Source organism: Cnephaeus nilssonii (assembly GCF_951640355.1).
Source record: "Cnephaeus nilssonii genome assembly, chromosome: 10".
In the NCBI taxonomy this organism is placed as follows: Eukaryota; Metazoa; Chordata; class Mammalia; order Chiroptera; family Vespertilionidae; genus Cnephaeus; species Cnephaeus nilssonii.
The window spans coordinates 92,972,300-92,994,904 of NC_137081.1; the positions used below are offsets into that span (position 1 = coordinate 92,972,300).

General features: G+C 45.3%; 1 protein-coding gene across 6 annotated transcripts in view; it reads left to right on the forward strand.

Annotated features, from left to right (window-relative positions):
- Positions 1–9,953: 9,953 nt before the first annotated feature.
- Positions 9,954–22,605, forward strand: part of UGGT1 (UDP-glucose glycoprotein glucosyltransferase 1) — a 150,832-nt gene continuing 138,180 nt past the window's right edge. Inside the window, exons 1-4 of one of the 6 annotated variants that reach the window (XM_079781796.1) lie at positions 9,954–10,172; positions 13,914–13,984; positions 15,895–16,030; positions 21,979–22,061. In XM_079781796.1, the coding sequence (XP_079637922.1) occupies positions 15,909–16,030; positions 21,979–22,061 (205 nt within the window). In that variant the 5' untranslated portion in view covers positions 9,954–10,172; positions 13,914–13,984; positions 15,895–15,908. Of the gene's footprint in view, positions 10,173–13,913; positions 14,011–15,894; positions 16,031–21,978; positions 22,062–22,605 lie in introns of all 6 variants that reach the window. The other 5 variants (XM_079781792.1, XM_079781791.1, XM_079781793.1 and 2 more) reach the window with 5 other exon arrangements.

Genomic DNA, 22,605 nt, shown 5'->3' on the forward strand with positions numbered 1-22,605 from the left:
AACATAGATGTGAGAAACATCAATCGGTTGCTCCCCCCCCCTACCCCATATGCACCCCAACCAGAAATGGAACCAGCAAAACAGGTATGTGTCCTGACCAGGAATCTAACCGAACCCACCACTTAACCAACTTAGCCATACAGCCCAGGGTGTAACATAATTTTAAAAGTTAATGATTTTGTAAATTGTGCTATTAGAATTAAAGTGCCATGTGATGGATATGTTTTCTCTGAGCCAGATTATCATCCACTAAATGGTACTTATGCCCACAAATCTTTAGTAGGTGCTATAGAGGATACAGGAAAAGAATAACACCTAGTCTTATTCACTAAGCTTATTTTAATTTAATATAGAATATCAAACTGCTATCAGACAATTAGGGAAAAATCTGTCTTTACTGGCAGTTGGTCTTAACCCCTCAATTACTGATCCAGGAATACAGCTGTACCACAGACACGCCTTTTGGGGTGTGTAAGGGAGGCAACCAATTGATGTTTCTCTCCCACAATAATGTCTCTTTCTCTCTCTCTCTCTTCCTTCATCGCTCTCAAAAAAAATCAATAGAAAAACTTTAAATAATAAAAAAGTTTACTCTTATGATATGAGAGGACATAAAATGGAATTATATAAAATGCTCAATTCACAAAAGAGATGGCGGCCCTGGCCTGGGTGGCTCAGTTGGTTGGAGCATCACCCTATACAACGAAAAGGTATCAGATTTGATTCCTGGTCAAGGTACATATCTAGGTTGCATGTTCAATCCCTGGTCAGAGACGCACAGGAGGCAACCAAGTAATGTTTCTCTCTTGCATCAATGTTATCCTGTCTCTCTCTTTCCCCCTTCTTCTCTCTCTAAAATTAATAAACATATCCTTGGATGAGGATTTAAAAAAAAGAGTTGGCAGAAAAGAGGGGTTGATTGTAAAACAAAACAAAACAAAGGACAAACACAGTGAACATGGAATCATTACAAACATGAATGGATAAACTGTGGTAGACCCATACAATGGAATATTATTCAGCAATAAAGATAAATGAGTACTCACACTACAAAACATGGAGAAATCTTAAATATGCTAAATGAAACAAGCCAATCTGAAGGCTACATACTGTATAATTTCACTATGTGACATTTTGGAAAATGCAAAACTATAGAGGTTTCTTAGTCCTTTCTGACTGCTCTAAAGAAGAGCAGAATCTGGGTAGCTTATAAACAAAATAAACTTACTTACCCGAGTCTGGAGGCTGGAGAGGCTGAGACCGAGTCTCTGATCGATGTGGTGTCTGCGAGGCCCGCTTCCTGCTTTGTCGTCAGCCGGCTGTCTCCTTGTCCTCACGGGGCGGAAGGGCCAGGGACTCTCGGAGTTTTTAAATTCCCGACACTTAACCCCCTTCATAAGGGCTTTACTCTCATGACCGCCAGTGCCTCCCAAAGATCCCACTCCCAAATATGACCACATTGGGGATTAGGTCTGAACATATGGATTTGGGGAGGGACACAAACATTCAGTCTATACAGATGGCGAAAAGGTCAGCGGTTGCCAGGGATTTGGGGGGAGGTGAATCGGTGAAGCATAAGGTTTTTAAGAGTGGCGAAATTATTCTGTATAAATCTGTAATGGTGGATGCATGTTGTTATACATTTGTGAAAATCCGTAAAACTGCAATGCTAAGAGTAAACATTGATATAAACTATGAAGCTAAATTAATAGTAAAAACATTTCTACAATATTGAATTTTGAGGGTCCTTTATATATTTTAGATATGGTGGTTTGGAAGTTATTCCATTTGAAAATAATTTCAAATATTCCACTGTATTTATGTTATTCTAATGTGCCACAATGATGCAAGATGTTAATATCAGAAACTCTGGATTGGGTGTTGGGGTGGGATGGGTATATGGAACCATATGAATTATCTGTTCAATTCTGTAAAATTAAAACTGTACTAAAAAATAAAGTATAGTCCTTATTTTTAAAGTCTGAGTCTCCTTTGTCCTCATTTTACAATGAGCACAAAGATTTAGGTTATCTTTTTATGTATTTTCCATGTTTAAAATTTATGATTTCTCCATTTTAAATGTACTGTAGTGCTCACTTTTACTATATACTAAAAATTGGAATGCTGCAGAGATTAATATGTTCTCAGAGCAAAAATGACACAAATTCATGAAGTATTCCATTTCAAACATATATTTATACTTTTTAGAGCAGTTTTAGAGCCACAGTAAAATGAGCAAAAGTGCAGAGTTCTTCCACATCCTGCCTTGCATGGCATCCCCCATTATCAACAACCTGCATCAGAGTGGTAGATTTGTTACAACTGATGAACCTACATTGACACATCATCGCCCAAAGTCCAGAGTTTACATTAGGATTCACTCCTGGACCGTATAGGTTCTATAGGTTCAACAAATGTATCATGCATCCAGTACTAGACTATAATGTAGAATAGTTTCACTACCCTAAAAGTCCTCTGTGCTCCACTACTTGTCTCTTTTTCCCCCCTAACCAATCAGAGATCTTTGTGGTGCTGCAATAGTTCTGTATCTGGATTTTGGTTGTGGTTACACAAATCTATACATGTGATAAAATGACAGAACTATACACACACATTATACTAATTTCAATTTTCAGATTTGATGTACTACAATTGAGATATAATCATTAGGGAAACCACTGAAGGTACTCTCTGTACTTTGTTTGCAACTTCTTCTGATTTGATAATTATTCTATACTAGAGGCCCGGTGCACGAAATTTGTGCATGGAGTGGGGGTTCCCCCAGCTCTGCCTGCACCCTCTGCAATTTGGGACCCCTACACCTTTTTCTTATCTAGCTAACCTATTCACATTTTAAAAAATTAACTGAAATATCACCTACTCTAGGGAATCCTCTTTGAACAAATGTCTTTACAATCTGTATTAAGTATTTTCATAGTATACCATTCTTTTTCTTTAACAGCTACTTAGAGTGGATGCAATGTGGTTTTCATTCTTGCATCTGAATTTTTTCTTCTTGCTCTTGTAATAGCAAAGCTTATTCAATTTACATTTGCCCTTCAAGGGCTTATATTTGGTTTAGTTTCTAGTTGGCTCCCTGCTTTTTTTCAAGCAATAAATTTGGGTTGTGATAGTAAGCCTCACTTGTAATCAAGCCTGTAGATCTCTCTATCTGAATATTTCTGTAATACCTATCACTTTAGCATACCAGAGATTGTGTTCATTTATAGAAAATAACAATAAATGTCACCTGATCATTTGATCTTCTAGTAATATTTTATAGCAAGATGTATTATTCTAGTAATTTAGCTATTACAAAACTGAGGCGTACAGAAATAAATCACATTGAACAATAAAGAATGACTCAAATATCAAAGCCTGGTACATTTAGGGCCTCCCTTGTCCTGTGCCTCAGATATCATAGCACAGTACACAGTTCACGTGGAACTCAGCATCCTTTAAAATAGGAAGGGATGCCATACTCATGAAGCAGCTGATTTTTATTTAAGGGTCTCACTTGTTCTGAGCCTTTACAGCGGGGTGAGTAAGGGCTGAGGGAATTTGAGGAAACCCAGTCAGAATTCTCCTCCTAAAAGATTTTGCTAAGCGGCGCCTCAGACGCCGGGCATCTGTCCAATTAAAACCCGGACACACAGCAATAACAAAGGCACTGGTCTCCTACTGCTCATGCATAAGGATCAAACCCCAGCCTGCAGGAACTCACCCCCGCAGTCAGGACCAGGCCGCTGGGTAGACCTGGGCTGGTGATCCTAACTCTGGGGAGAGGGAGACTTCCCATGGCTGCAGGCTAGAGGCCCTGGACTCCGCACCACACGCCCCAACAGGTCCCTAGCGCAGGTTGGTCAGCAGAGCGGCTTCTTCGCCTTGGATTGCAGGGCAGCTTGGCCAGGCTCTGCCTGGCCTGTTCACCCCATGATCGCAGGTCAGCTCGGCCTGGCCTGTTCTGTTCTCCCCATGATCATGGGGGTCAGCTCGGCTTGGCCTGTTCTGTTCTCCCCATGATCATGGGGGTCAGCTCGGCTTGGCCTGTTCGCCCCATGATCATGGGGGTCAGCTTGGCTTGGCCTGTTCGCCCCATGATCATGGGGGTCAGCTCGGCCTGGCCTGTTCTGTTCTCCCCATGATCATGGGGGTCAGCTCGGCTTGGCCTGTTCGCCCCATGATCATGGGGGTCAGCTTGGCTTGGCCTGTTCGCCCCATGATCATGGGGGTCAGCTCGGCCTGGCCTGTTCTGTTCTCCCCATGATCATGGGGGTCAGCTCGGCTTGGCCTGTTCGCCCCATGATCATGGGGGTCAGCTCGGCTTGTCCTGTTCGCCCCATGATCACGGGGCGGCTTGGGCCCAGGCTCTTCGCCCCGTGATCCAGGGGAAGCTCATCCTGGCCTGCTCGCCCCGTGATTGCAGGGCACCTTGGACCCAGGCTCTTCGCCCCGTGATCACAGGGCGCCTTGGACCCGGGCTCTTTGTCCCATGATTGCAGGGTGGCTTGGACCCGGGCAGGAAGCAATGCCGCCTGCCCAGGTCCAAGCCGCCTGACGCTGCCTGCCCGGGTCCCCATCTCACTTGGATCCACCGGTGGCTTCAGGCGCTGCCCCCCGCTGCCTGCCCTTGTCCCCAACTCCATCAGCCGCATAGGGCCTCTGCCTCCACCGCCTGCATATGCAAATTTACCCGCCATCTTTGCTGGGTTAATTTGCATATCATTCCTGAATGGCTGTGGGTGTAGCAAAGGTACGGTCAATTAGCATTTTTTCTTTTATTAGTGTAGATAATAAAGAGGTAATATGCAAATTGACTGTCAAGCCCTCACACACAAGATGGCCTCCCCCATGTGGTCACAAGATTGCCGTGCCCCTGTCATCACAAGATGACTGCCACAAGATGGCCAGCAGGGGAGGGCAGTTGTGGGCGACCAGGCCAGCAGGGGAGGGCAGTTGCGGGCGATCGGGCTGGCAGGCAGAAGCGATTGGGGTGATCAGGCAGGCAGGCAAGCAGTTAGGAGCCAGCAGTCCCGGGTTGTGAGAGGGATGTCTAACTGCTGGTTTAGGCCCATGGAATTGGGCCTAAACCAGCAGTCGGACATCCCCCTAGGGGTCCCAGATTGGAAAGGGTGTAGGCTGGGCTGAGGGACACTTCTCCCCCTACCCTCAACCCCCAATGCATGAATTTTGTGATTTTGTGCACCGGGCCTCTATTCCTATCCTATCTAATAAAAGAGTAATATGCAGCCCTAACTGGTTTGGCTCAGGGGATAGAGCGTTGGCCTGCAGACTGAAGGGTCCCAGGTTCAATTCTGGTCAGGGGCATGTACCGTGGTTGCAGGCACATCCCCAGTAGGGGGTGTGCAGGAGGCAGCTGATCGATGTTTCTCTTTCATCGATGTTTCTGGCTCTCTATCCCTCTCCCTTCCTCTCTGTAAAAAATCAATAAAAAAGGAGAGTAATATGTAAATTAACCATCACTCCGCTACACCCATAAGCCATGCCCTCAAGCCAATCCAGAACAAATATGCAAATAAACCCAACCAAGATGGCTACAGCCACAGAGAGCAGGAGGGAGGCTTGGGTTTCCCAGGTGATGGAGGAAGCCAAGCTTTCTGCCTGCCCTTGCTGGCCTAGGCCTCCACTCAAGACTACAAAGTTTCAATTATAGAAGGTAAACAAATCCAAACAGAAATGGCGGCAGCCACGGAGCTGGAAAGAGCGGGAGGCTAGGGTTGCCCCCGGCAATGGAGGAAGCCAAGCTTTCTGCACACCCTGGATGGCCCAGGCCTTCACTTAAGGCTACAAAGTTTCAATTATAGAAGATACACAAACCCCAAAAGAAATGGCTGCCGGCCTCGGTGTGGCTCCGCTTCAGGCCACAAAGTCTCAATTGTAAAATATACATAAATCCCAGATACTGGGACCTCCGCTTGGGTTGCCAGGGGGTGTGGCTGTCCTGCAAACCACCACAGGCCCCTCGCCAAGGCTGCCCCACGAAACAAGGGAACCCCCATCCTGATCCGGGACACCTTTCAGGGCAAACCAGCCGGCCCCCACCCATGCACCAGGCCTCTATCCTATCTAATAAAAGAGTAATATGCAGATTGACCATCACTCCAACACACAAGATGGCTGCCCGCATGTGGTCAAAGATCCTGCCCCCATGTGGACACAAGATGGCCACCACAAGATGGCCAGCAGGGGAGGGCAGTTGTGAGGGACCAGGCCTTGCAGGGAGGGCAGTCGTGGGCAATCAGGCCAGTAGGGAAGGGCAGTTGGGAGGGACCAGGTCTGCAAGGGAGGGCAATTGGGGGCGATTAAGTCTGCAGGGGAGGGCAGTTAGGGGCGACCAGGCCATCAGAGGAGGGAAGTTGGGGGCGACCAGGCCTGCAAGGGAGGGCAGTTGGGAGGGACCCAGGCCTGCAGGGGAGAGCAGTTGGGGGGAACCAGGCCTGCAGGGGAGGGCAGTTAGGGGCAAACAGGCTGGCAGGGGAGCAGTTAGGCATCAATCAGGCTGGCAGGGGAGTGGTTAGGGGGTGATCAGGCTGGCAGGCAGAAGCGGTTAGGGGCAATCAGGAAGGCAGGCAGGCGAGCAGTTGGGAGCCAGCAGTCCTGGATTGTGAGAAGGATGTCCGACTGCCCGTTTAACGGGCATCGGACATCCCTCGAGGGGTCCCAGATTGGAGAGGGTGCAGGCTGGGCTGAGGGATAACCCCCCTCCGGGCACGAATTTCGTGCACCGGGCCTCTAGTCCTACCTAATAATAGACAAATATGCAAATTGACCGCACCTTCACTACACTCAAGCCACGCCCACCAGCCAAGCCACGCCCACCACCCAATCAGGACAAATATGCAAATTACCCCAACAAAGATGGCAGCTAATTTGCATATCAAGACAGCGTAGAAAGAAGCCAAGAGCTGCAGAAGGGAGCAAAGCTGCAGAGAAGCAAGCAAGCCAGCGGGAGGAGAAGTGAGGAGCAGAGGCGGGGCCGGGGGAGAAGGAAGTTGAGCAGGCGGGGCGGGGGAGAAGGGAGGAGCGGAGGCGGGGCTTGGGAGAAGGAAGGAGAGCAGGCGGGGCGGGGTAGAGTGCTGCAGGAAACCCTATTGCAGGATTTTTCCTGCAACAGGAACACTAGTATATAATAAAAGGCTATTATGGAAATCGGCCGAACAGCAGAACGACAGGTCGCTATGACGTGCACTGACCACCAGGGGGCAGACACTCAATGCAGGAACTGTCCCCTAGTGGTCAGTGCGCTGCCACAGGAGGAGTGCTGCTCAGCCAGAAACCCTGAGCCGCGCTCATGGTGAGTGCAGCAGCAGTGCCGGGAGCCTCTCTTGCCTCTGCAGCAGCACCAAGGGTATCCGTCGGACATCCCCCGAGGGCTCCTGGACTGTGAGGAGGCACAGGCTGGCTGAGGGACCCCCTGAGTGCACAAATTTCGTCCACTGGGACTCTAGTTTCAAAATAAAAAGTTTAAAAAATTAAATGTCTTTATTCAAAGAAAATAGCACTGAATTGTCTGTGGTTTAGGAAAAGGGAAACCCACATTTCTTCAGAGCTCCCACTTACTAATAGTTGTATCTAATAACTAAGCAAACATTGGTGATGTCCAGCAACAGTCTCTTCCACCCATTCAATGCCATCAGGAGTTCCCATTGCGGGGTTTAAGTGAAGGGTGAGACTTTAAGCAGCTCAAATGTTGCAGTTAGAGTGTTGCTGCTCTGATGATACAGCAGACAATGGGGCAACTCAGCAGAACTTGTGCTCTACTGATACAAAGGGGGAGAGGTTACTGCCCCGGCCCTGATTGGTGCATTTGTATGCAAAGGACTCTAAAGGCACACAGACTGATCCAAACAGCACCGCCTTGATTGGCCGGCTGCACCAATTCTGGTCGTTGTGGAGCTGTTCTGATTGGCCAGTAAAGGTGCAAATGAGGCCAAAGCTCTAGAGCTCCAATTGGACAGGAACCTCTCAGTCCCATTGGTCAAAATAGCATTCTAGGAACTCCTTTATAAGGATCAACTCAGGACAGGAGCACAGTGCAGGAGGCTGGCAGTCTGGTCTGCGGGTTTTCCCTGAAACGCAGCCCCTGGTAAACAATGCCTGCTAGACTCTGGTTATGATTTTGGGCCCAGTCAACCACAAGGAGTCCTTCTAAGCAAGTACATCCTTTCTTGGGGTCAACTGTGGTGTTTATGTATCACAGAGCAGAAGACAAAGTTAAATAATAAAAAAAAAGTAAAAAATCAGCTCTGTAATGTGAATTAAAAAACTGTGTCTTGTTTTGTTTTTTATTGGAAGCATCACCTGAAGTATTTTGACAGCGGCAAAAAAACACCCAATGGAAACTACTAACAAAAAAGTTCACTCAAGAATATTAAGACATGTATTTTCATTCCTTAAAATCATTTTTAACTCCTTTTGTCCTAGCAAGGAACAGAGAAACAATAGTCAGCTCTTAAATTCTTTAACACAGTCCATACGTACAACTGTTAGGTGAAGGAAAGTGTTTCGGTCCTTGTTCTGGCATTCTCAGGGGAAGGGTTTGTGTCATACAAACAAGCCAGTCAAAATTTTACACCTTTTATGTACTTTTGTCAATCCTCACCAGAGGATTTTTAGAGAGTGGAAAGAAGGAAAGGAGGGAGGGAAGAAGAGGAGGGGGGAGGGGAGAGGAAGCGGGAGAGAGACGCGTGTTTTGGCGCCCCCTTGCCCCCTCAACCAGGAACCTGCAACCCAGGTAGATGGCCCTGACCAGGAATCCAACCTGGGACGCTGCCGTGTGCGGGTGAAGCTCTAACCACTGAGCACACTGGTCAGGCACTTTTTATGTACTTTTAAATCTATTTTTGGCTTTTAGTTCACTTTGACTTTATTGTTAAAAATATACCCTCTAAAGACATATTCATTGTTGGGTGGGTAAAATGATCTGCCCAGTGTCACATATTCTAAAACAATTTTACATAGCGATTTATACTGTCAAATAAATAAATAATTGAAAGGACAAATCAGGGGTCCTCAAACTTTTTAAACAGGGGGCCAGTTCACTGTCCCTCAGACCGTTGGAGGGCCGGACTATAGTTTAAAAAAACTATGAACAAATTCCTATGCACACTGCACATATCTTATTTTGAAGTAAAAAAACAAAACGGCAAAAACACCCGCATGTGCCCCGTGGGCCGTAGTTTGAGGACGCCTGGACAAAGTAATCCCTGTAGATTAAGTTGCTACTGCCAGTATAAAATTAAATTTTATAAAATTCTTCATAAAATTTAAGTCTTCTTTTCCTGAAACGGGAGCTACCAAAATTTGTGGTTTCAAACAATGACCAAGATATTCTGAAATATCATTTTTTTCTTTTTTTTAAAATATATTTTATTGATTTTTCACAGAGAGGAAGGGAGAGGGATAGAGAGTTAGAAACATCGATCAGCTGCCTCCTGCACACCCCCCACTGGGGATGTGCCCGCAACCAAGGTACATGCCCTGGATCGGAATCGAACCTGGGACCCTTCAGTCCGCAGGCCGACGCTCTATCCACTGAGCCACACCGGCCAGGGCTATCATTTTTTTCTTTATTGTGCTTTAAAAAAACCTGTTTTTATTCCTCACTAGAGGACGTTTTCAGAGAAACACTGCGCGGCTGCGGCCCGCGGGGCCGGGGGAACCCTCCCCGGGGCTGCGCCGAGGCCGGAATTCCAGGCTCCGCCGCCTTTCAGGTGCGCGTGCGCCGCGGGGCGGGCGGAGGGGCTTTAAACAGAAGTCCGCGGCGGGCCGCCGAGGCTCAGGCGGAAAGAGCGCCAAGCCCGCTCCGTGGGCCGCTCCGTGGGCCGCGCCGGCAGGGCCTCCTCGGGACAAGATGGCGGCCGCGCGACGCTCTGGGCCTCCCGGCCACGACTCGGTCGCCGGAAGTCCTCTCGGTCTAGCCAATCGGAAGCGGAAGTAAAGGGCAGTCGGCTGCCGGGCTCGGGCTCCGCGAGGCCGGCGGCGAGCGGAACCGCGGGAAGGCGCGTGTCGGCCGCTCACTGGCGCCGGCGCCGTCCCCGCCCCCAGCCCCGCCCCGGCCCGTCCCCGTGCCGCCGCGGACGGAGCGCGCCCTGCTTGGGCCGGAAGGGGACGCGAGCCGTCTGGCGTCGCGGCTGCGCGGCAGGTGACAGGTACCCCGGGCGGGCGCGGGGGGGTCTCGCGGACGGGGAGGGTCTGGGGCGCGAGGTGCCCCTCTGCCCCTGTCACCCGAGCTTCCGCCTCCTCCCTGACTCAGTTTCCCCTCCGTGTCCCCCACCCGTCGCGGGCTTCCGTGCAGCGCCCTTCCCTCGCGCGGCCGTGGCGCCGCAGCGGTTGGAGCCTCGGCGCAGGGCTCCGAGACGCACGTGCCCGGCCGGAGTGGACGGCGCCGGGCCTGCGGGCCCCGCCGGGGAACAGCCTGTCCCTGCAGCCCGCTGTGTGGAGGGGCCGTCGGCGCCGCTTCCATCGACTGGGAGGGTGTCGTGGCTGAAAGCTGGGTGATCGGCCCCCGTCAGTGGGTGCCCTGCCGGGAGAGGATACGGCTGTGGCTGTGAACAGTTCTTGTTCCTGGCCGGACTCATTGTTTTGCATTTCTTGCCAGATTTGAGAACCAGCATATTTTGTGCTACACTATTTTGGCAACATCCGCCGTGCACTTGCTGGCTGGTTTTAGTGCAGGGTTCGAAGGCATTTTAAATAGCTATTTAGCAACATTACAAAATTTGGGATGATTGTAGCCTTTCTATTTGGCTTACTTTTGGTAGACTTAGCTGAAACTATTTTTTTTATTAAAGGAAATGAACATAGCGTTGTACAGTAGTGTGTCACCTTTACAATGCACTTTTAATATCAGGGAATAAATGGAACTAAAGAGAATTCTATTAGACTTCTTTTCTGCAGCTACCTGTGATCATTTTCATGTGAGATGAATAGTAACTACTTGCATCAGAAATTAGATTTATATGGTTCACAACAAATGGCTTTGTAATAGGTATACACCTATATTAAGTTTAATTATTGGAGAAGTGAAGTTATTTTTAGGGAAGGGTACGTCCTAATATTTTTTTACTGGGATGTATGTTGAAACACGGATGGCCATCTCTGCACTTGCAGGGTGTGAGTTGTTGAGTTTATTAGGTACTAGTAGCCCGTTTGCACGAAGATTCGTGCAATAGACCTTCATTCACCTGGCTGCCTGCACCAGTTTTCTGCCGGCACCAGGGACCTAGGCCTTGGCTGTGGCCACCGCCTTCTGCCTTTTTCAGGGTCGGGGCTTGGCCCCGGGCGGTGGCCTTGGGCTCTGCGGCACCCAACATCCTTGCTAAGGATCGCAGGAGCAGACCCCCAGTGGTTTCCTGCGATCCGTGCAGGCTGCCCCACTGGTGCCCAAGGCCGGGAAAGCCTCCGCCCCTGGGACCCCCGGGAGCGGCGGGAGGGGCCGGGCCACACACCCCCAGGTGGCCGATCGACCCCCGGACCCCGGGGAGGGGCCGGAGGGGCCCGGACACGCCCCCCTAGGTGGCCGATTGCCCCAGGCACCCCCGGGAGCGGCGGCATGGGCCCTGCCACGCCCCCCCGGGGTGCCGATGGGCCCGGCCACGCCCCCCAGGGTGCCGATTGCACCAGGCACCCTGGGGAGTGGCGGCATGGGCCCGGCCACGCCCCCCGGGGTGCCGATGGCCCCAGGCACCCCCGGGAGCCGCGGCATGGGCCCGGCCACTGGGCACCGCCATCTTGATCTTCTCAACGGCGGATATGCCACCCGGAGTCCCGCCCCCAGCCTCCTGCCAGCCCAATCGTGGGCATAGCGGAGGTGCGGTCAATTTGCATGTTTCTCTATTATAAGGTAAGATTATCTTCAGGTTAACAATGGGCGAAGAGAAAGTTGGCGATGACTTAGAATTTTATGCCTTTTTTGTTTCCCAAAAAGGGAAAAGCATTTCCGTATTATAAAATTTAATATTTCTGATATCTTATTGTAGATCCAGAGATAGTGTCTTCAATTTAAACTGAGAAAAACAGGCCACAGAGTAGCTTTTACAGATGATACATTTGGACCTAGAACTTTTTAAAATTTGTTTTATTGATTTCAGAGAGGAAGGGAGAGGGGGAGAGAGAGAAACATCAGTGATGAGAATCATTGATCGGCTGCCTCCTGCGCGCCCCCTACTGGGGATTGAGCCCACAACCTAGGCATGTGCCCTTGACTGGAATCGACCTGGGATCCATCAGTCCACAGGCCAATGCTCTATCCACTGAGCCAAATCAGCTAGGGCAGACTTAGAACTTTTTTTTTTAATCCTCACCCGAGGCTATATTTCTATTGGTGAGAGATAATCCGGGAGAGAGAGAGAGAATCAGTTGTCTCCTGAACACACCCCAAATGGGGTGAACCTGCAACCTTCTGGTGTACAGAATAATGCTCCAACCTAGTGAGCCACCGGCCAGGGCTGGGCCCAGAACCTTTTAAAGAATGTTTTTATTTATATATCATGCCACATTGCAGATTCTGACAGCTATTATTTCTCAGACTATTCATCTTTATAAACAACATTTAAAGACCGATAAGGTCAGGGTGATAAGGGATCTTGTAAAATGCAGGCATCCTCAAACAAAAGTCCACTTCAGTGAGGTTCTTACCTTTGCTTCTCTAGACCAGCGGTTGCCCACCCGTGGTCTGCGGACCACTGGGGGTCCGCGAGGTCAGGAAGGTTGGTGACTGCTGCTAGACCACCGTTTCCTCTGGTTTTCTGTGGAATCCAGGAAGGGGGGCCAAAGTGGGAAGGCTCCTGAAGGAGTAGCTTTCCTAAACCCTTTCTCATCTTGAACCAAGAACTCCTTCTGTTGCTCTTTTTTATTAAAAAACAAAATTATTTTTGTCTTTGCTCTTGGTGCCACTCTTCTTTCTTTCCAGTTTCTTTCATTTAACCCTTAATAATGAAGCCTGCGTTGGTTTCTTTTATTTTGATACTTTCCCGTGTTCCAAGCAGTCAGCTAGGCATGTGGCAGTGATAGACAAAATACCAGCTCTCGAGGAGCCCAGCCTCAGTGTGCGTCTGGTAGGCTAGTTGATGGTTTGCTCTGGTCCCAACTTCAGACCCACACGCTTGGTTTCAGTTAAAACTGTTCCTCTCTCAGCCTCCTGTGTCCCAAGGACTCTGTCCCCAGAAAATCCTTGTCTTGCCCTTGTTTGCTCAGTCTGGCTCTGCACAGTTTGAGTTCTTATCCCTTGTGAAATAGAGAACCAGGAGAGAGAACATGGTAGAGAACTTTTAAAAGCAGGCCGATGTGGGTCCGAAGCATTGCTGGGGCTTACTCAGCCTCTGAGCTTCCGTTTTCTTACTTTTAAGCAGGAGTGCTAGTGCGGATGCAGCATCCTCACGGCGCAGCTCCTGTTTGCCAGGCTGTTGCTGTGGTGACCGGTGGACATGGCCGCTCCCACCTCAAGGAACTGCAGTGTTTGCAAAGCACCTGCCCGGCTCCACCCAGAGTGATTGCGCCTAGAAGGCTGATGCTTCCTCAGTTCCTGTAGCTCCCTGCAGGGGGGGCCAGTTTCTCACCTGGGTCATCTGCCTTTGGGGGTTACCCAGCTAGACTCCTTCCGGGAAAGCCATGCATAGGGCCAGCGCATACTATTGGCTCAATCGTTCAGATGCTCTTGCCAGGTTATAAATTTAGTGACTTTGGGGAGGATTTATTTTTATTCTTTTCCTAGCCAGAGTTTAGGTTTTCATGGCATATTTTTGAGGCCATGTAATAATGGTGATATATTATTCTGTAATTTAAAGATAGTTTTTAGTTTTTTTCCATGATGATGTATTTTATTAGAACAGTGTGGCATAGTATTTGGCACTTTTCGCAGTGATATTCATACTGCCTTTTCATTTTCACAGGGACCCGGTGTGGCAGATACTGTTACTCCTATTTTAGAGACTGGGAGACTGAGGGCCAGAGAAGTTATTAGGTAACATGCTTGTGGTTAAACTGCTAGTAAGTAGCAAACCCAGGAATTGATCTAAAATGTTTTCTCTTTTCCATGACCTTGTTTTTTCTATTAGGCAGGCTTGTGGGGGAGGGTGTCTATTAATACCCTAAGAGAGTTGGGGTGGTCTGAAATTGTGAAAGTTTGTGTCCTTCTCTGCACTTCTGTGGGAAATGTTGGTAGCTTCTGATAGATTAAGAAAGGCCCTACATTATCCTCTCTGCAACCTCACCCCAGCCCCCAGCAGCGCCCTCCCCCACGCTGCTAGTAGGTTTCATTGTCAAAAGTCTAGTTTGGTTAGCCCTAGTCTTTGAAAATACTGATTGCTTAAAAATACTTACTTGTAAATGGGATGTTCATATTTTTTGTTTCCAAAGAAGCTGGCAGAGCCTGAACTTAAAACCCACGTAAAAGCAACTTCTATTTGGTAGAATTTATTTTGCTTTTGCCTTTTGCCCTTTAGAGATATTGTGTGTTATATGAACAGAATGATAATGCTTTTTCTAAAAGGAAGATACTAAATGGTGGCCTGCAATATGGACTTTCTTCCCCAACAATAGATTTTATTGTTGTTTTTTCTTAATCCTCACCCGAGGATACTTTCCCATTGATCTTTTAGAGAGAGGAAAAGACAGAGAAACATTGAAGTGAGAGAAACACATTGATTGGTTGCCTCCTGCAAGTAGCCAGCGGGGAGGAGCCTGCAACCAGGATACCTGCCCTTGACCGTGCCCTTGACCAAAATCGAACCTGCAGACCCACCCTTTGGTCTGCAGGCCGATGTTTTAGCTCAGTGGTCGGTAAACTGTGGCTCGCGAGCCACATGCGGCTCTTTGGCCCCTTGAGTGGGGCTCTTCCACAAAATACCACGGCCTGGGCGAGTCTATTTTGAAGAAGTGGCGTTAGAAGAAGTTTAAGTTTAAAAAATTTGGCTCTCAAAAGAAATTTCAGTCGTACTGTTGATATTTGGCTCTGTTGACTAATGAGTTTGCCGACCACTGTTCTAGCTCTATCCACTGAGCAAAACATGCTAGGGCCTCCAACAACAGATTTTACCGCCAGTATTGAGGAGTTGGGACCAGCCTTTCCAGATATTAATGCTCAGAAGCACAAGCTTGGTTTATTGTTTCCCACACTCACATTCCCTTCAGCTGACGGGTGGAACTTGGATGTTGACTTACAGATAGCCCAGGCAGAAGTCTGATTATGAATGAAAAATCCGATCAAAGGAGTCTGAAGCTGGAGACCTCTCTCTGAGGCTCAGTGCGCTGGGGGAGGCTGCTGCTGAGAGTCCAGGAGGCCTGCATTTTATGGCTGTGCCAATTTACCAGTGACCTCAGCTTCTTTATTTTGTGGTTGAGTTCTTACATTTCCTCGTTTCAGAACCTACCTTTGAGTTTACATCGAGACCCATCATATTAGCTTCCTGGGGCTCCCATACAAAATACCACAACCAGGTGGCTTAGAGCAACAGCAATTTGTTGTCTTACAGTTTGGGAGGCTAGAAGTTCTAAGGCACCAAATACTACACCTGACAAGCTCAGGGAAGGTCTGCATGGCGGCTTTACAAACTCAAGACCTAAAATAACCACAAAGGATAGTCTGAAATTTAAACTCTTTAGCTGGAAGCAGTTTATGGTGGGTAGTCATGTCGTGTCTGTCACTCAGCAAATATCTGTTGAACTATGTACACATCAAGCATGTCAAACTCGCGGTCAGCGGGCCACACCGCACGCCTCCGGAGTTTGACATGCTTAATGTACATAGTAGGGCCATTATATTTAGGAAGCATTTCTGTTTCCGTAATATTCATGTTACTTTGTGTCTCTTAGTATTAAGATTGAGGTTTAAACAGTTCCTTGTAGCTAAACTTTTTTTTTTTCCCTTTTTAGGGGTTTGCTGTAAAATGGGACTTTTGATTGTATTCACTGGACTGTGGCTGTTTTCCTTAGTAAAGGCAGATTCAAAAGCCATTACAACCTCTCTGACGACAAAATGGGTTTCTGCTCCATTGTTGTTAGAAGCCAGGTAAGAAGACATTTTTCCCTTTCACATGTTTGAGCAAAGTACAGACTCTCTACTAGTGAATTTTCAGGAGCTTTTTAGAAAGTGAGGTTATCATCAAATGTATTTATTGAAGGCCTCTTTCCGTGTGCACTGTGCTGTTAGAACACAGAATCTGTCTATTAGTAGGATAGGACTATATGGATTCATAGAGAGACTTCTTTAGACAAATATGTTGAATTGGTTAGATTATTATGCTATCTTCCAGGAAGAGTGTATGTGGTAATAAGGGAAGAGAGAGTCGTATTTAAAGGAGAATTTCTATTTATTTATTTAAAAGGAAGAGAAGAGAGCTTGGCAAGATATGGGGAAAAGAGGACCTGCTTTGGGAGAAGACAAAATAAGATAGTGCCGGGGAAGTGGGGGAGATGGCCAGGTTCTACCTGTTGTAAGATGTGCTTGTTCGACATGTGAACATTGCCCCCATCAGGATGCATTCTAATCAAATCAGAATGCTTTCTTACAATTAGAATTGGCAGCATCTTTCATTTTTGGTGTTTCATAAAGCAATAATATGTCTTAAAATCACTGGTGCCTTAAAATCAACAAAATACAATATAGTAAATGATTTCTTGGAAAATTTATATTCCAAGTGTACTTATTACTTATATATAATTTATATGTAACTTATATATATTACTTATATATAACTTATATATATTACTTATATATAACATATATTACTTATATATAACCAAATACCTCTCTTTTAGTCTTTTTTTTTTAACGTTTACAGATGGAAACTTATTGTGTGTGAAATAATAGATAGCTAGGACTTGCACAGAATCTTCCTAAAGCGTAAGTTAGGTGGGTTGAATGGCAGGCATTTGGTAAGTCTTATAGTTTGATAGTGCTAGAAATTTGAACTGTTGGGTTACTTCAGTTAACTTTGTGGTCTACCTTTGTGATCTTCAACTTAGAATTTCATCTTCTAACATTTCCCCCTTAATCGCTAGAAAAATGGGAATGAAAGCTTTGTCCTGTTGGTTATGTATGTGAATATGGCTTCTCCTAAGGAAAAGCCGAGTTTGGCATTGATAAGGGGCAAGTAGGACGCTTGGGCGTGGTCTTGACTTGCGTAGAAGCCCCCGACTTGCTGCTGAGCAGACTTGCTTTCATCCCTACTGCGCCTGCTTTTCTCACCAATAAAATGGCAAAGGCAAACAAGAAAAGCACTGCATCTGTGTCGTAGTGATGTTGCAGTAACTAGCTTGATAGATGGGGTGAGCTCCTCAAATACAAGAACTTGGTTAGATTTAGGGCAGTTGTTCAAGTGAAGTGACTGCGATCTTTAGAGATCCTAGCCTGCCTGCGCCAGGACTCCTAACTCACCTTTTTCTTCCTTTTGCTAACCTTATTTTTGATGATTTGTCTGGTGTAAGTCTAGGTTATTGAGATTTACTATCACTCTCTAAGTGCATTTGTGTTATTAACTGTAACATGTTTTATGATATTCTGCTTACCATTCTTAACTGAATTCCATTCCATTACTCTCACACTGATTGGTTTCCTATTTTCCCCAGTGTACATTGTCTTAGAAGATACTTTTGGCATATCCCTATGGACTTTTGAGAAAGTATGTTAAATTTGTCAGCCTTAATTGATCACTTTTTTTCCAGTTTCTTTGATGTGTCTGAAGTGAGTATTGGATACTTCACCAGCTTACCCAGCACAGACACCTCACCTTTCCAGGGTATCCTGGCCATTTGCCACTTGGTTCACTGTTTTGAGCCCTCTCTGTAGCTATTTGCAGACACCTTGCTAGAGTAGTGGGACATGTTTGCAACTCAGAAATGAGCTGGCTTATTTGAAACCACTCCATGTGCACTCCAGAGCTAGCTGACGCAGGCTCTGCCCTGGTCCTGGCAGCACTGATGGTGGGTGTGGTCCAGGGGGCGGGGACAGACTCTCTCCACACATAAATGCTCCCTACATTTGGCCTTAGGGACAAAAACTATTCCCAGGTATATTTTAATATTGGGCCTGATGCTTGGTAGTTATCCGTAAAGTGTTAGACTGGTATATTTAATTGAAGTCCAACACTGGTTATGTTTTGAACAGCTATAGTTACTAACAGAAATATTATGTAAATGAAGTACTATTAAAAATGAAAACATAGTTTTTTGACTGCTAGATATTATAATGGCTCAAGAATACAGCATGATAGAGAGATAAATCAGGATATTGGAACTCACATTCCGGATTTTCCATTTGCTAGCTCTGTGCCTTGAAGCAAGTCTGCTGAATTGTAGGGTTGCTGTGAGGATTTGGAGACATGGATGAATATGCTGAGCATAGTGTCTGTCACACAGTAGAACCACTTAAATACTCATTTCCCTTTCCTTTCTAGTTCTGTATTAAAGAGAGACCTACTCTGATCTCGCACAATAACTTCAGAAATCGAATAAAACAAGTTTACTACCAGACTTACGCTGATTGGTAGACATTTGTTTTTTTTCTAGTTTTTTGTTTTCTTTTGCCAAATATTAAAATCTTTTTATTAATGGCATTCCAAAAATGTTTATAATTGGAGAGAATGGCATAATGTGCCCTCCCTCTACTTATCAGGATTTTACAGTTATCAACTCAAGTCCAATAACCATTACTAGCACCATTTTCCTCCCTTCCCCCGCTGGAATGTTTTTTTGTTTTGTTTTTTATGTTTCTGTTGATTTTTAGAGAGAAAAGAAGAGGGACAGAGAGATAGAAACATCGATAAGAGAGAAACATCATCGATCGGCTGCCTCCTGCACACCCCCCACTGGGGATGGAGCCCACAGCCCGGGCATGTGCTCTGACCAGGAATCAAACCAAGACCTCTTGGTTACTAGGTTGACACTCAACCACTGAGCCCCGCTGGAATGTTTTAAAGCAAATCCCAAACAGCTTATAATTTCATCTGTAAAACTATAGATTTTTTTTTTTTACTCAGTGGAATAGGTATAAGAAGCTAATAAACGATTTAAAACAAAAAGCAAACAAACTGTAAACAAATGGTAGCATGCCTTTGAAAAGTATCTTGTGTTCTTATCTTTCCTGAGCTAGTTCAGTGGATCTAGTAATTATTTTTCTTAAGACAAATTTAGATGCTGTAAGAGCTATTTATGCAGTGGGATAAAAAAGAATGTATGGTTTAAGAAGTTTTCCTGTCATTATCTGAAAAGCATATATTTACTTACAATAAGCCTTTATAGGGGGACCTTAGCTTCACTGAATCCCTGTTCTCATCATACAGTTGATCAGTGTATTCCCTCCCTCTTCTGCTCACTTATTTGTGAGTGAAGCTTTAATTTAGGAATTTAGTGTTCGTCTGCATGTCATAATCTGTCTTAGTGCCTGCCTTCTTAGACTGTAAACCACTGTCAGGTTGGTATGAAGTCTTTTTATATATATATATATATATATATATATATATATATATATATATATATATTTTAATTTCTTTATTGATTAAGGTATCACATATTTGTCCTCGTCCCCCCATTCCCATCCCACACCCCTCCCCACACATGCCCCCACCCCCCTGTTGTCCTTAACCGCTGGTTAGGCTCATATGCCTGCACGCAAGTCCTTTGGTTGATCTCCCCCTTTACCCCCACCCTTCCCTACCCTCCCCCTGAGGCCCGACAGTCTGATCCATGCCTCCTTGTTTCTGGGTCTGTTCTTGTTCATCAGTCTATGTTGTTCATTATTTCCCCTAGATGAGTGAGATCATGTGCTATTAGAAATACACTTATAAGAACCGAAAATGAGACAAGCAATAATGGTTATGGTGACAGGCAAATGAATCAGTGTGTAGTGAGTTTCTTTCTGGGCCAACAGTTCTTTTGAGACCCAATTTCAATGTCCAGCAGTTCCTTATGTGTACATGTCAGCACTGACATTTCAGTTCTGGATGGTGGACAAATGGTGGTAATGCAGGTCCGACTCTGTCCGGTTTGGTCCTGGGCAATCTGCAGTGATGCACAGCTGCTAACTGCTAGTATGGGAAGGCCACATCAGCGTCTTCCGTCTCTGGACTGCTTCTCTTCTGTCTTCATGGCTGGAGTAGTCCTGTCGATTCCTCTCTTGCTGGAATCCACATGGTCTCGGAGTTGTTTTCTGAAAATATACAAACATATTCTCGACCAAAGGTTAATAAAGGAATATTTTCTATAAATTTGACTGGGGATCCTTTTTCAATTTTTGCCCAAATGATTTTCCTCTGGCTTGTTTTGTCACCTTGTGTGTTTTTCATGGGTGTCTTGCTTTTAGCCTTACAATTAATTTTCTAAAGTATTAATTTTCTAGTTGTAATTTACTTACAGGATATTTTTCCTTACATGATATTCCTCTACTATCCCCTCCTTTTTTGATTTAAATGTTAGGAGGCTTTTGAAAATTTTATAATGTATTCTTGATGGCTTTTAAATTTTAATTTTTTGCACTATAATATTACTGTTTTAGGTTCATTATATGGTGCACACTTTTATCATGAGAAGAAGTACCAATAAAAATTTTAGTTGACTCTTTAGGAACACCTTTTTGTCTGGTAGGGGGTTTACGATATCTAAATCCAGCCTATCACCAGGAATGCTCAGGACCTACTCAAGAAGGCAAATAATCCCTTCCACCAATATTTACAGGGTAAAACAAGATTATTGTTAGAGTAATAAATTTGACAGTAAAATAGTAGTCAAGTTTTCAGACAAATTTAAATTGGCTAGTTGAAACAAGTGAATATTCTAGAAAAATTAATTGTACCAGACAAAAATGGTATGAAGTCTTAATCAGTTACTAGAAAGCCTAGAAAAATGCCACACTTAGGGAGGCGCCAGATACTTCCATACGTAATGATGGGTATTTTCAGAGCCTGTTTTTCGAGAAGCTGTGTATTACCAGGAGATGTTTCCTATTTTCCCCATATACCTGTGTTGAGCTGTGAAGTAGGGTGAGAGCTGTACACCTGAGTGTTGACAAGTACTGGGAAAGTCTTCCTTTGGCTAGGTGAGCTGAGACCCACTGCCGTTCACGTGCAGACGGAAAGATGGCCACGAGGAGGAGAGAGCCAGTTTGTGTGCGTCTCACTTAACACGCGCCTTTTCTTTCAGGGATAAATGACTGAATGAATGAAAATTTAATGCAGTCATTATTTTAGGTCAGTAGTATTAAGTAAAAAAAGAAAGTTAAAATGGCATTGAGTTCTAAGACCTGATTTTATTAGGTCAGTGTTATCTTTAAACTAAAATTTGGTGATTTTGAGAATGTGGATTTATGGCTATTAAAAGATTACAAAATGCTGCCTTTAGTTTTCTAGAAAAATTTTTATCATTTATGTTTTCCTTGGGAGATCCTTAGATAAAACATTTTTTTTTTTCTTTGTAAGGTCTTTGAGGAAAATAAGTGAGCAGAACTAGTGCTAGAAAAATAAATTTATTTAAAAAAAAATTTTTAAAATTGATTTTAGAGAGAGGAAGAGAGAGAGAGAGAAACATCGATGGGTTGCCTCCTGCACTTGCTCAGATCTGGGGTCAAACCCGCCTCCTGGGTGTGTGCCCTGATGGAGAACAGAGGTCTGTGGTGCACAGGAAGACGTGCCAGCCACGTGAGCCACACGCCAGGGCGAATCACCAGCTCCAACTCTGTTTCTGCCGCGGATAGCATGTTCCCAGTTAGCCTTCTTGGTATGGGGTCTTCTCTGTTGTTTCATTTTATTCTAGTTTTCTCTAAGGAATATCCATTGAACTATTAAATTATTAATAGCTAGTTAGCTAGTAAGATTTGCTTATCATGCATGTTTATATAATATGTATTATAAATTAAAAGATAAACTGAACATTTGGAAACTCATAAAAACCTAATTCCCTTTCTTTAGTAATAGAGCTTATATTCGAAGATTTTTATTTTAAAGTTATTTTATTTTTTTCTCCCAGTGAATTTTTAGCAGAAGACAGTCAAGAGAAGTTTTGGAATTTTGTAGAAGCCAGTCAAAATATTGGATCATCAGATCATCACGGTAAATTGAAGCCAATGCTGCTTTGACTTTGTTGTCTGGGAAAATATTGGGAAAAGGCTCTTTCAGAGTATGTGTGGCACGGCAGTGAATGGGATTCACTTTTAACTTAATGACTAGAGTTATGATGGCAGCCAGCAGAGCCAACACAGACTAACAATTATTTTTGAAGTTTATAACTTTGGCTTTAAGCACTATCCTTGACTTTCACCCTCTTGTTTTTGTGTTGTTTTATTAAAAATGTGTGACTATTTTGTGGAAGTCAAAATCATTTAGTATTAATATTAAGTTAATACCCATTAGATTTTATTCACTTTTTTTGTTATGAACCAATTACATAACTGATCTAGTATCTGTTAAGTCTAACTTGTTTATTTGTTTGTTTGTTTATTTATTGGTTAATCCTCATGTGAGGATAGTTTTTCCATTAATTGTTAGAGTGGAAGAGAGAGAGGGAGGAGGACACAGTGAGAGAAACATCAGTATGAGAGGGACACATCAATTGGTTGCCTTCCACATGTGCCCCGACCTGGGCTTGGGATCCAAT